This window comes from Gambusia affinis, linkage group LG14 (assembly GCF_019740435.1).
Source record: "Gambusia affinis linkage group LG14, SWU_Gaff_1.0, whole genome shotgun sequence".
Lineage (NCBI taxonomy): Eukaryota > Metazoa > Chordata > Actinopteri > Cyprinodontiformes > Poeciliidae > Gambusia > Gambusia affinis.
This window is the reverse complement of record NC_057881.1, coordinates 14,473,756-14,486,699: the sequence shown is the minus strand read 5'-3', so window position 1 is coordinate 14,486,699 and position 12,944 is coordinate 14,473,756. Positions and strand designations below refer to the sequence as shown.

The 12,944-nt window shown below is 42.0% G+C and overlaps 1 protein-coding gene across 42 annotated transcripts in view; it reads right to left on the bottom strand.

Annotated features, from left to right (window-relative positions):
* clasp2 (cytoplasmic linker associated protein 2) overlaps positions 1–12,944 on the bottom strand; it is a 58,467-nt gene that overhangs the window by 8,472 nt on the left and 37,051 nt on the right. For 6 of the 42 annotated variants that reach the window (XM_044138588.1, XM_044138591.1, XM_044138593.1 and 3 more), the window contains 15 exons: positions 12,566–12,592; positions 9,865–10,038; positions 9,654–9,698; positions 8,634–8,741; positions 7,114–7,176; positions 6,444–6,550; positions 6,284–6,307; positions 5,989–6,144; positions 5,249–5,340; positions 5,084–5,147; positions 4,305–4,364; positions 4,036–4,038; positions 3,413–3,576; positions 2,246–2,324; positions 592–735 (listed from right to left, as the gene is read on the bottom strand). In XM_044138588.1, the coding sequence (XP_043994523.1) occupies positions 592–735; positions 2,246–2,324; positions 3,413–3,576; positions 4,036–4,038; positions 4,305–4,364; positions 5,084–5,147; positions 5,249–5,340; positions 5,989–6,144; positions 6,284–6,307; positions 6,444–6,550; positions 7,114–7,176; positions 8,634–8,741; positions 9,654–9,698; positions 9,865–10,038; positions 12,566–12,592 (1,310 nt within the window). The remainder of the gene's footprint in view (positions 1–591; positions 736–2,245; positions 2,325–3,412; positions 3,577–4,035; positions 4,039–4,304; positions 4,365–5,083; positions 5,148–5,248; positions 5,341–5,988; positions 6,145–6,283; positions 6,308–6,443; positions 6,551–7,113; positions 7,177–8,633; positions 8,742–9,653; positions 9,699–9,864; positions 10,039–12,565; positions 12,593–12,944) is intronic. The other 36 variants (XM_044138594.1, XM_044138596.1, XM_044138598.1 and 33 more) reach the window with 29 other exon arrangements.

Genomic DNA, 12,944 nt, shown 5'->3' with positions numbered 1-12,944 from the left:
GATTACCAAATCCTGGAGGGAATAAAAAGATGTTTAATAATATAATTTAATTTTAAGAATTCATTGATATTTGAACAGTGTATTTTATCAATACATTCTGGCACAACCGGCCCTTCAAGAGCATTCATGGTCTTGATTTGGCCCAAAACAAAAATGAATTAGACACTTATGATCTACAGTAACATGTTGCAAAAAGACTGAAAATTAACTGAACTAATTTCAGTCCACATTTTTAAAACCAGAAAGAGCAATGGAGATGACTTTGTTAAACAGTGACTGTTTTTAAATATTTTTATAGCTCTTTAATTGTGCAAATTATTGTAACTATGGTGTAATCTTTGATGCTTTTTGGTCAGGAGAAGGAAGCTTTTAATCTCAATGGGACTTTCCTAGAAAAATAAAAGGTAAAATCAAAAATATTGGGGCTGGCAGAAGATCCTGCCAAAGAAATATTCATATCTCAAGAGAGAGAAACAGAGAAAAACAAAAAGCTGTACTTCCAGACTTATGATAAACTAATCGGGTTCTCAGTCCACTCATTAATACTGCAGCACTCAAGCTCAGAGTCACGATGAGGGTGAGAGCCGGCACCTTTCTGACATCGGAGCTCTTGGGTTCAATTGTCCAGGTGATGATGCGAGAAACCGCGAGTCGAGTCTCACTGGAGTTCACGAAGTCGGAGGCCTCCATCTGCAGCGTCAGCGTCTCGATGTACTTCAGGATGGCCACTTTCACCTGCACCACAAACACACGTTTACACAAATCACCAACGTGGGACGGCTAAAGCTGACCTGAACACACACGGTAGAAACGATACAAACACACATGGAAACGAGCACCAACGTTCACAGTGAGAGTGTAAAACCAGAGCGGATCCTTTACAGATCTGGGAAAAATCAAAACGTCTTGATGAATCGGTGAGAAGATCGCCAAACTAAACAGCATCAATGTTCATGCTTTGCGACAAATGGCAAAAGAAAGGAAATAATAAATGCCAACATTCACCGCAGTCTCCACAAGTGAATCCTGCCCTCATCTCACGCCTTTCTACATCTGCATCTCAAGGGGAGAACTTCCTCCAAATCACTTTAGCAGCACCGTGCGCGCCATATAATTGCTCCCCCCGGAGCGCACTGACCTGGGAGGACTGGCTCCAGGCTGCGGCCTGCTCGTCTAGAGAGCAAGCGTGGCGCCGCGCTCTGGGGGGAAACAATTTTACCCCGGACCCTCCCCTGCCTCGCCCGCAACACGAGCTCCGAACAGGCTTCAGAGAGAGAGAGGAGAAGCACCGCGTCAATCAACGGGGAGACAGGGGGACGAGGACAGGGGAGGGCAGAAGGAGGTGAGAGATGTAGAGGAGCATGGCGGGAGGAGGAGGAGGGAGAAATGTAGAGGAGCAGGAGGAGTAGCTTTAATACTTCGAAAACCCCAAAATGCTCGAATCACAGAAAACTAGACTGTTTCTAAATCTACTGATGGATGGATGAAAGGAAGGATTAACCCAGTGATGGAGGATGGATGGATTAACCCACTGATTGATGGATGATCCAACAGAAGGACGGATAGACGGATGAACGAATCAAACAACGGACGGATGGATTGATTTAAGTTAGTGAATGATGTAGCTGTCTGAAAACACAAATATATTCTGTCCATTCTGAATTAACTTTCAAACTTAAAGAAATTCTTCTTTCCCAGACAAAACCAAACGTGTACGAGCTTCTTACTGTTTTATATGTTGGATAATTTTTAGTTCCTTCGGTCTCACAGCTCAATGAATAACCATTCCTGCTTCAGGCAAATGCCAACAGGCTTTCTAAGTTTTAGGAGAGAAGGGAATTACTTTGGAGTGACATGACCTGCAGTGACATGACCTGCATTGCATCAAGTAAATTATTCTAGTGGCTACATCATTTTGTGCCCAAGCCTGGAGTCCAGGAAATGAAGCAGATCAGACAGGAAGCGGTGGAAACAGGGGTAAAAGTAACAAAGGAGAGAGCATGTCTGGAGCAGGTAGATGGATGGGTGACGTGGGGGCGGGGGTCAGGGACTCGGAGGTCAAACTTGATGGCGTTAAAAGGCGTCGTCGTCCAATCACAGTCCAGGAATTCAGGGTTTTGGGACGCACAGCCAGAGTGATTTCTGTTAATCCAAGCAGTGACCATGGCCGTTCTTTTGCAGCGTCATGTGCATGCTTCCCGTCCACTCAAGCACTCAAACACACGGCGTCATAAACAGTCGGTACCTTGAGGCTGGGCGTCTGCGTCTGGTCCACAGTGAACCTCATGAGAATAGTGAACTGAAGGTCGTTTGGAAAAGACTCTCTGGAAGAAGAAAACCAAAGAGCCATACTTTAATCCACAGAGAAGATAAGCAACCATTTTATCACAGCCACAAATAACGCCGCAGGGAGGATTAGCTAAAATGAGAATTATATGCAGGTAATTAAAACTAAGAGAAATACAACTGTCAATCGCGGTTAGTGAACAAAAACTATAAAATAAAAAGAATCACATGACAAATTTATGATTATTCATAGATTTGGGAGACATGGCTTAAAAACAGCATCTCTAATGTTTTTCATACCAGATCTGATTTCTCAATTTAATTGATTTTTACTCCAATCAACCCTCCAGTGAGTTGTATGATGGAGCATCAGGCCCACGATACTAGAATTTGTTTAATTCCAAGAATATAGTCAAAATATTAGCAGAAAACAGGCACAATTTTACTAGAAGAAACCTAATCAAATTATGAGAAAGGAAGTTGTTTTAATGAAAAAAAAAATCTGCTCTTTAAAACATGCGCAATTGTTTGAATGATTGTTTCGAATTTCTGCTCCTCATAATAATTTGATACTGATGAAGTGCTTCTATTAAATACTACTTGTAAAAGTAAAACTTCACAGGATGCTCAGCATTCCTCATTTAAATTTTGTGTTATTTTGGAATTCCCATAAGATTACTTCTCTATTCTCCTATTATTAGGACTTTTTTCATTTAACAAAAAATGCAGCCTGGCCCTAATATTCCGCCATAGAGTTGATCTGAATTCAAAGTCCAAATAAATAGAAGAAAAACTAAGACTCTTAAATGTGGAAACTCATGGAATAGATTACGAAAATGAAATCTTTGGAAATCCAAAATTGTATTAATCCATAGCATTGATTTCTTTGCCCAGTCCTAATTATTGATAAAACATTTTTTTAAATTCTTTGGTCTTTTTCTGATGTCTGATGTATCTTTGTGTACTTTTCAATTTAAAGTAACCTGCAAGGTGGTGATGTTGTGATTATGATCCACGATTTAGTGCAGGAGGTAAAATGCCTCTCTGTAAAAACAGCAATCGTGTCCAAATCTTTGTGCGATCTTGTCCTAACATGCCAGCCTGCGAGTGAGATGTCGGCGCTCACCGTGTGACGTCCAGAGCTTTCTGGACTTTGGCCTGGACAGAACCCAGCAGGTCGGCTCCCATCTTCTTCAGCAGCTGTGTGAGCAGGACGAACAACCAGTCTAGGAGGTCGTCCTTATGGACCAGGATGAAGTCCACCAGGGTCTCCAGGAACATACTGAACACCTAGACACACACACACACACCACCCCGATAACGCCTTATTGTTAAGGTTGATTCAGCCGCTCTACGGAGTTCATCCTCAGACACACACAGATGCATGCACACAGGTTACCCTGAGCTGGGATGATGCAAGAAAAGAATTAGTTCCCATTATGGAGTTAGTAGGTATTTATTGTGGCAGCAGATCATTTTACGCCCAATCACCGATTCAACAAAATCACCCAAAACGACATAAGAACAGACACAATCACCCTTTTGCTTGATGAATTAAAAGTCAGTCAGGTTACGGGGTAACCAGCGGTAACCATCTTTATGAGCAAGTAGTTGATTTCAGCAGGACAGCGAATGGTCAGGCAGGTTAGTGGATGTTAACGACCTCGATTACTGATTAACCAATCAGATTAATGAAGCAGATTTCCATTCAGTTAGATAAAAACAGTGACACCGATTGGCCAAACTTACTCTCTACAGAGAGTTCCAGGGTGGGGGTGGCATAAGGGAGACAGAAACACACATCTGTTAGCATCCTAACCAAACTTTTACTCAGCTTGTCAAACTAAGATCCATCTTTAAAGATTTCAAAATCTTCAAAGTGTTTTTAAATCGAACGAAATGCTGTGTGCACTTTAGCAAACAAAAAGAAACAAAATTTATGAAATGACAGGGAGAAAACTTAAATGTAGGAGCGGAGAGATGAAGGGAGGAGAGGCGTCCATGATGAGATGCGGTACCTTGAAGGAGGCTGAGCTTATACCGGATTCTGCCGAGCCGTACACCCTGCCGGAGTCTCGCTGAAATTCATCAAATCGTCACACGTCAAACGAGTGAGAAGGGAGGAAAGCTCGCGCGCCTCACACTGGGTGTGTGAGGCAACGGAGGAGTCACAGCGCCGAAAGAAAGGCGGCAGTGTTAGAAGGGGCGAACCACAGCTGGTTAGTCAGAGAAGAAGAGCTGGCAGCCCAAACATTGGGGGAGTGCGGGTGTCCATGTGATTTAAAAAAAAATTATTCATTTTTATGCAGTCAGGGTTGTTGGGAGGGGAAACGAGAGCAAAAAAAAGTGAGTGGAAGTGAATGCAAAGAGCGCAGCCAGCTGGTTGACTGCTGAACGGTGACAGAGCAATCCCACAGGACGGCGGAGAGTTTCAGGTCAAACGCAAAAAAAAACAACCAAACATGCCGTTAGAAAACAGAGCATGTCGCACTCTGCATGCCAGTGTTCATGTTGGGAGGAGTGTATCCACACGTTTTTCTCCTGTTTATCCCATTTGTTGGCCAAAATCGGTTGAAACGGATGTGCAGAAGGACTGCTGAGGTGAGTGTGTGCGCACTGAAAGACGGTAACACTGCTTGGGATTTGGCAGAATCCGGTACAGTGAGGGATGGTGGGATAAACAAAGTTAACGGAAACCAAAATTAAAGTAGATGAATAATGAGATTTGTGAGGTGATGTGTGTGTGTGCGCGCGTGTGTGTGCGTGCGTGTGTATGGGTGTATGCATGCATTCATACCTTACTGTGAGGGTCTGCAAACATCCTGGTGAAGATTTCACACAACCTCTTCAACTCCACCCGACTGAGGAGGGAGAGAAAAGATTCAGATGAAAACCCTCCATGAGTTTATCTTTAAAAACAAAACAAACAAAACAAGAAAAACCTGCTTGTTCTGAGGCTGACCTGAGTGTTCGCTGGTTCTTAAGCAGAGCCTGCAGGCCCAGAAGTCCCTCCTTCCTCTCAGACCAATTGGCACTGGCGCAGCGGTTGAGCACCTGGGGATCACAGCAAACGAGGCACGTTAAGATTCATCTCTCTCTGCAAGAGAGAAACAGCTGAAAGATCTGCTTTAGACTTTCTTTAATCTAAAATTCAACTTTCTACCTACTTAGAAATACATACATGACAGAAAACATCTTAAATTTTTTTTCTTCATTTCAATCATTCCTTCTGGATGTAGACCTGGATACAAAGTTTATCGCTTGTCAAAAAAGATGGTACTTCTTAGGTGAGCTAAAATCACTCTGAACTATGGAAACCCATGGACAGAATTGGTGAAAAGAAATCCAGATTTTACAAAAATTTGATATATAAAAAAAATTTGATTATTGTTCAGACCTACAGTGTATTTGTATTGTAAAAAATACACTGTACTCAAAAAGGTAACCTTTAACTTTTTCCCCATTAGCAACGTAACAACCTCAAATTGCTGCCGCCGCCACCAAGTCACACAACGCAGATGGTTTATTAAGGATTTTATGCTAGTTTTCCACCACACTGTTTATGCAGAACAAAGTTTAGTTTTGGTTTTTTGTGACAAGAGTCTCCTACTTGACTCGCAGCAAATTGAAAACAAAAACCGTGCAAATCTTTGTGATGTCTGTCAAATTAAGTACAGACAAAACGTTTCCCTCGGTGTCTACCTCAGCCACGTCTTCAGTTTGCCTCATGTAGGTGGGGATGACCCCTCCGTTCCTCGAGCTGTAGGATTTCTCCGAACAGGCGCTGGATGCGTCGCTGTTGGCGTCGTCGTCAGAATACATGCTGTAGTTCTCGTACCGCCGCCGTGCCGGCTTCTTCTGCAAGACAGACAGAACCGGTGAGCGTAAAGGGAGGGGGAGAGGCAGAAAATAAACACGACACATCCTAAAGGAGCACATCTAAGCAACAACAACACACACACACACACACAGGTATGATCCAGGAGAAGAACCTGACCTTAGATCTCATGTCTCCCACCAGCTGACAGCATTAAACAGAGGTAGAAGCCGGGATTAGAGAACACGCAGACATGCACCCGAGGAGATGTAAGCTGCACATTCATTGCAGAGTACTGGAGTGTGTCTCCATGTGAGGTTTCAGAGTTTAGTGTACGTACCAGCGCATCAGCGAGGGCCTCCTCTACGTCGGAGCCAGTGTTGAGGACCCTCATGGCACTGACCGAAGAAGAAAGACGACTGGACTGGCTGATGCCAAAACCCGATCCTGTGGGCCGAGACAGTCGCAAAGAGAGGGAGGAGGGGAAAATATGGAAAACCGAGCTGTTAATAAACCTTCAGGATAAAAGGAAAACGCTCTCTGTCCTCCATTCAGCCGGATCCACAGATGATCCTCTTCCTCACCAACATTCACACAACATCACATCCCGATTGTCAACCCTGGAAGTTAATGTGATGACTTGTTAGACGACACTGAACTTGCCACTGGGGGAAGAAAGGATGGCTTAAGAACACAAAGAGAGCATGTTGGCGATCCTGCAGAGAAGGGTCGAAGCTAAATAAAGAAAAAACAAAATGGATATAAAAACAAAAAAAACACAGAAAAATAGTTATCAACTGGCAACTGAACGGGCGGAAGCATGCGATTCCACTGGAGGGGGTTCGACATCCTAGAGCAGAACGTTAAAAACCAAATTAAAACAACGACCGATGACAAGCAGGACAAGATGGGTGGAGCTGGAAAGGACGTCAAAGAAAAACGGCGAGAGAAGTTTGGCCAAGAAGGTGGGGTGGATGGAGGGCAAAGAAATAGATGTACTCAGCCTTCACCTGCAGCCCCAAAAGCATCAGGTGTGTGGAGCGCTCCAGTGGAGCGGGAGTAGCTCCGAGTTGCTGCAACCGAGATTAAAACACACACACACACACACACACACACACACAGAGTTTAGCAGCCGCTCACGCAAACACAAGAATCACACGCAGGAATGTGACAGTGAGTGCAGCGTGTGAACGCAGAAAGAAAGTCAGCTAAAGAGCAACACTTACTGCAGCAGTTATAGTTATTCAAGATCCCTCAACTGTTTCATATTATGAATGCATTTGATTTAGATACAAGATTTTATATGGAACACCAACAAAAAGTAGCTTAAAAACTAAGAAAAGTCTGGAAAAAGTGTGTTGTGCATATGTCTTCAGCCAGACTTCGGGTAAGAAGTCATCTGATTTCCACATAAGAGTCATCCTGTAAACATTTTTATCTCAGCATAAATCCAGCTGCTCTGTGGAGGCGTCGGAGATTTTATAGAGAACATTAGCAAATAAGCAGCAGCATGTGGTGAAATTTAAAGAAAGTTGGCTTATGAAAGAAAATCCCAAGCTTTGACCGTCTCTCAGAGCTCTGTTCACTTCACCATCTCAAACTGGGAAAATTTTGAGAGGGAGTGCCAAGAAATAACAAGGAGAGCATTAATGAGAGAAGCAGCCAAGAGGCCCGTAGTAATTCTGGAGGAGCTGCAGAGATCTGCTGCTCAGGTGGGAGGATCTGTTGAGGACTATTTGGTAGATCGAGCTGCACAATGTGACAACACATTGTCCTGAGAGGCTGCAAAATACCTGGGAGGTTTATCTTCCAGTCTGACAATCTACAAGGAGCTGAATCCAAATACATGCCACACTTTTCAGATATTATTAGTACAAATGTTAAAAACAAGTTTTTTTCCATTCCTTAGTCATCCAGCACTTTTTGTTGGTCTGTCACATAAAACCCCAATAAAATGCCCTGAGGGTTTAGAGGTGGGTAATGTGAACTTCAAGTTTTATCACAATATTTTATGGTACCATTACAATAAGTGACAATAAAAAAAAAAATAAAATTTTAATTTCTTTTATGCAACTAGATGGCTTCGGCTGCATGACACAGCACAAACACAAATATTACTTCATTTAGGACACTAGTCACAAAGTAGTGTGATTTGTATCACTAAAATCTACACACTAATTGCATTTAATCACATATTCTAATTATAGATTGTTAGTGATACGCCATTAATGAACAGTGGAGGAAAACAGTACAAATAACCCAGATAATACGGACGGTTCGGGGTTTCTTAAACATTAATTGGAATTTATTGTGGCAACAATAAATGTAAATCTTACAAAAAAAGATTTATTGCGACAATACAGTTAATGTCCAGCCCTATTGAGGGTTTGAATGCAATGAAAAAAAAAGAAAAAGAAAAAAAAGTTAAACAGGTGGGAAAATGTGTTGCACTAGAACCCAAAGATGACGTCACGTCTGCAGACTCACTCATCTAAATTCTCCCTGCACTTCGCCTCTTACTGCTACTCACCAAGAGGTGTGAAGGAGCGTATGGGGCTGGTGTCCCTGCTGCTCTCTCTGCTGGCCTCCCTGCTGCAGCCCTGACTCATACTGGGCCGAGGGATACGACTGCCTCGAGCTAACGCCACCCAAACGCACATCGCAGGACAGGAGAGGAGAAAGCGGAAGGGAGGGAAGTGGTTGTAAGAAGACAAAACGTACAGTGAAACGGATAACCAGAAGTCAGGAAATCCAAACAAGACGTGAATAGGAGCAGAATAAGAAGAATGAAGACATGAGACAGAAAAGAGAAAAGGAGACAAACATATCAAACAAGAAAAAAACAAAAACAACAATGAGCCAGGCTGACTGGTCCTTAGGAAGCATCTCAACACCAGCAGTCCTCACAGTTCAATACCTTCAAACTGTTAGATGTGGAAAAACATAATGTGGACCTATTTTCTGTTAATTGAAGACCAATGAGGATAATGTGACTGCTAACGCGTCACATTATCCTGTACACGATGAAACATGGCTGTGGAGGCATCATGCTTTTTCTTAAGCAGGGAAGCTAATGGGAGGATCATGATGAGATGCACCTCTAAGGAGCAAAACGCCTGCAGAACCCAGCAGCCCGACATTCTCAGAATTTATTCGTCTCCCCTCACTAAACACAGTTTAGAAAAAAGAAAAGAGGCATTCAGTGTGAATTTAGCAATTGAAGCAAGTGGGTGAGAGGATGAGCGATGCATGCTCATCTTTACTGTTCTGTCCATCTTGAGCAGCTACTCAGCCATCCCGGGGTAATCACCACCTAACATGATCCTTGTTACACAGCCACTGCTGATTAGTATGGACAGGTGGACACATGTCCATCTGAATATGGCCGCCCATCACCACAACAAGCACAGCCATGGAGTCAGACAAATTAGAAAGAGGAGATCTACGAAGCTGAGGCAGGTGAATGGAGCTGGGATGATGGATTTGAAGGTGACCAAGGAGCGAAAGGGGGGTGATTGAGGATGAGGAGGGGTCGGAGCTGGAGCCTTACCTCCTCTGCTGGCACTGTTGTAGTTTGAGCTAAAGCTAGAAGGAGCTAGAGGACGGAGGACGCAACGGGAGGAGGAGAGAAGGAGACGGTAAATCAAGCAGAGTTGGTATTGATAAACAAAGCGTGTTTATTCATCTCCTTCATAAGCATGACACAGGAACACCAGAAGTCGGGGGTTTTTACGAGCTTAGTCCAGCGGAGTTGTACTCACCGACAGAGAGCCGAGTGGGCGAGGAGTCCCTGGAGCAGCCCTGGCTGCGGGGGATGCGGCTGCGCCTGTGTCCGTCCCCGGTGGCTCCGCCCAGCACCCGGTGAGCCCCGGAGCTCATGGTGCTCAACGCCGTGGTGGTCAGCACGCGACCCGGAGAGCCGCTCCGACTGCCGGCTTCGGAGAGGGAGGAAGAGGAAGAGGAGGAGACACAAACAAGGAGAAGAAAGTCAGAGCGCTGTCCCACCAACGAGAGGAACGTAGTGATGCAGCTGAAGACGACACAACATTAATAGACACTATCCCACTTCCAGTCCTGTGTATAAAAACATTTAATCACCCTGTGCACCTTTGGACACCCCAGGTGAAAATGTGCAAAAATCCCTACAAATAAGTTCTCTTGTTTAGAAATAAATGCACTTATGTTACATCTAACAATTTACAGAATTGAAACCATTTTTATTTTATTTTATTCATTTATTTCAATTATTTACTGTTTTAAATGAACATGTCACAAGTTCTTATAAACAAAAGTTTCAAATGAGAAAGAGTAGTTGGTTGGAAGAAAAAAAAAAATCTCATATACTCTACACCTTGTCTCAATAGTGAATTGGCTACACTATAAGCAACTAAGCACCAAGCAACCATCTATATAGATAGATCTATAAACACAAAACAGGCAACGTGTATAAAAATAATATTAAGCAAATAAGATATGTTGTCTTTGATACAGCACTCTGGGTCAATATTACACTTGATAGAATATTATATTATTTTCTTAGAAGTAAAAATTGATTAACTCTTTTGTTTCTTTAGACAAATTGTTCCACATATTTATTCCATGAACAGAAACCAAACGCTCAATTTGTTTAGTTTTTTTATTTATTTATTTATTTATTAAATCTCGGATTTTTTCAAATTATAAACCCCATCTCCTTTACTGCATCTTTTTTACACTTCACTCCATAGATAATCAATGTCCATGAACCTTTAAGTTTTATTTCCTGACTTCCAGGTTGTATAAATATAATGGAGGCTAGTTTTTCAAAATGAGAAAGACAAGAGAACATGCTGTTCAAGTAAAGCAGATGCCCATAGCTGCAGTCAGAGCAATAATTCAAATACAGGAGGAGAACAGGTCGATCTGGAGTGACTCTCTCTAAAATGTTATCAAGGACGACGGAAGACTTTTCTGATGTTTTCAGTGGGAGATTACTGCCGTAGAAACAACATTTATCTTCAGGGTTTGTGTACATGTTTACCACGGGAGCCAATAAATGCACAGAATGCTGTGAAGATGATAGCCAACAACTTAAAATACAGTGTGTGTGTAATTAGATAACACAGCAGGGTTCAGTGTGACTGGAAAGAGGATTCCTGGGGTTGGCATGACGACAACCTACATTGGATTCATTCATATGGATAAATATACAACAGAGATTGGATAGTTTTTAAATCATGATATCAAATTTAGCTGACCTGTACTCCACATATCTATTGAAATGGAAGATTTTTAAGGATTATCAATACACTAATCTTACAATCTAATATCCTCTTTTCCCTGGGGATCCTGTCTCCGAGTGCTAAGCCCACACAGTTTTTTACACTGCAAAAACAAAATTTTACCAAGTATTTTTAGTCTAGTTTCAATGGCAAATGTTTTAGTTTTGACTTATTTCAAGTTCAATAACTTACAAGTAACTTTTCAGCACAATATATTAGCTTGTTTTAAGTCAATAATTCCTATCTATTGATCAAAAGTGCAAGTTATAAATGACATAACTGACCAGAGGAAAAAACACATTACATTATAACTAATGGCATTATTGTCATTTTCCTGTTGCAATTCTTAGGAAATTTTACTACCCATATTATGTTTTATAATATGGGAAAAAATGCCTTATTCCATTACTTTTTTCATTATTTAGGAATTACAGACTCAAAACAAGCTTACAATTACAATTACAGACTTTTCTGCTGAAAAGTTACTTCTCTGTTAGTTTTGTCTCATTTCCAGTGCACTAAGATATTTTGTGTTTTTGCAGTGTACTCTAGTGATTTGTTCTACCACAACCCTCAGGACAACAGTTAGATGTGCGATGTGAGTTTGGATTAACAAGCTCCAGCTCTCTACATTATGCTGGACTACCACACCTCTTCATATTTGAACACAGGAATGCAGATCAGTCTGTCCCTGTGTGACAGATAAAAACTGATCTAAATCCACACACACACCATCAACACTGAGCAACAAGCACCTAACTTAAACATATTAAAGACAAAATTATGTTTATATACGCTACAAAGTATCACACTGTCTGGTCTAATCAGGCGGCTTGTTGCAAAAAGTGACCAGTTATGTTTTCATGGCTTATTTGCTTATAGTTAATAGACACACAAATGTAAGTGGAAAAAAAAAAAAAAAAAAAAAAAAGCAACTGAATCTTTTGCAAATCCAAATGCGAGAGGGTGCAAAAACTCGGCGCTCCCAAAGCGAAGTGATTAGGATGAAAACTAAGCATCCATAATCTGTAACTACAAATCCCAGCATGCCTTGGCCACAGTGCGGGAGCTTTAAAGTGATTTGTCTAAGTGCAACATGGCTAAAAATACAGAAAAGAGAAGTCAGGGGAACAAAGGAAACAAGACAGACTAGAATTAGGGAGTGAAGGAACAAAGAAAAACAGTAGCGCTGTAGCCTTACCACCAACAGGGTTAGCAGACTGAGATCCTGAGACATTAAGCCCATTGGTTGAGAGAAGGGGGAGAGGGCAGAGGTAAGGAGGAAGGCGAAGGAAAAGCGGGTTAAATCAGATGAGTTATGGGTTAATGCAGAAGCGTCATGGGAGTGAGAAAGCAGAGATCCTTGTGTTTCAAAGCAACAGTGAAGGTGAAGCTTCGGCATGTTAGTCAAATCAAATCGCCAAAGAGAAAACAAGAGCACAGACAAACTGAACCAGCTGCAGATGGTTGACTGGGAAAAGCAGTGCATGTTTGGTCTACCTGTCACAATGAGGAAATATAAATCTTTAAAATAATAATAATAATAAAAAAAAAAAACAACAACACTCTTTCTCTCTCAC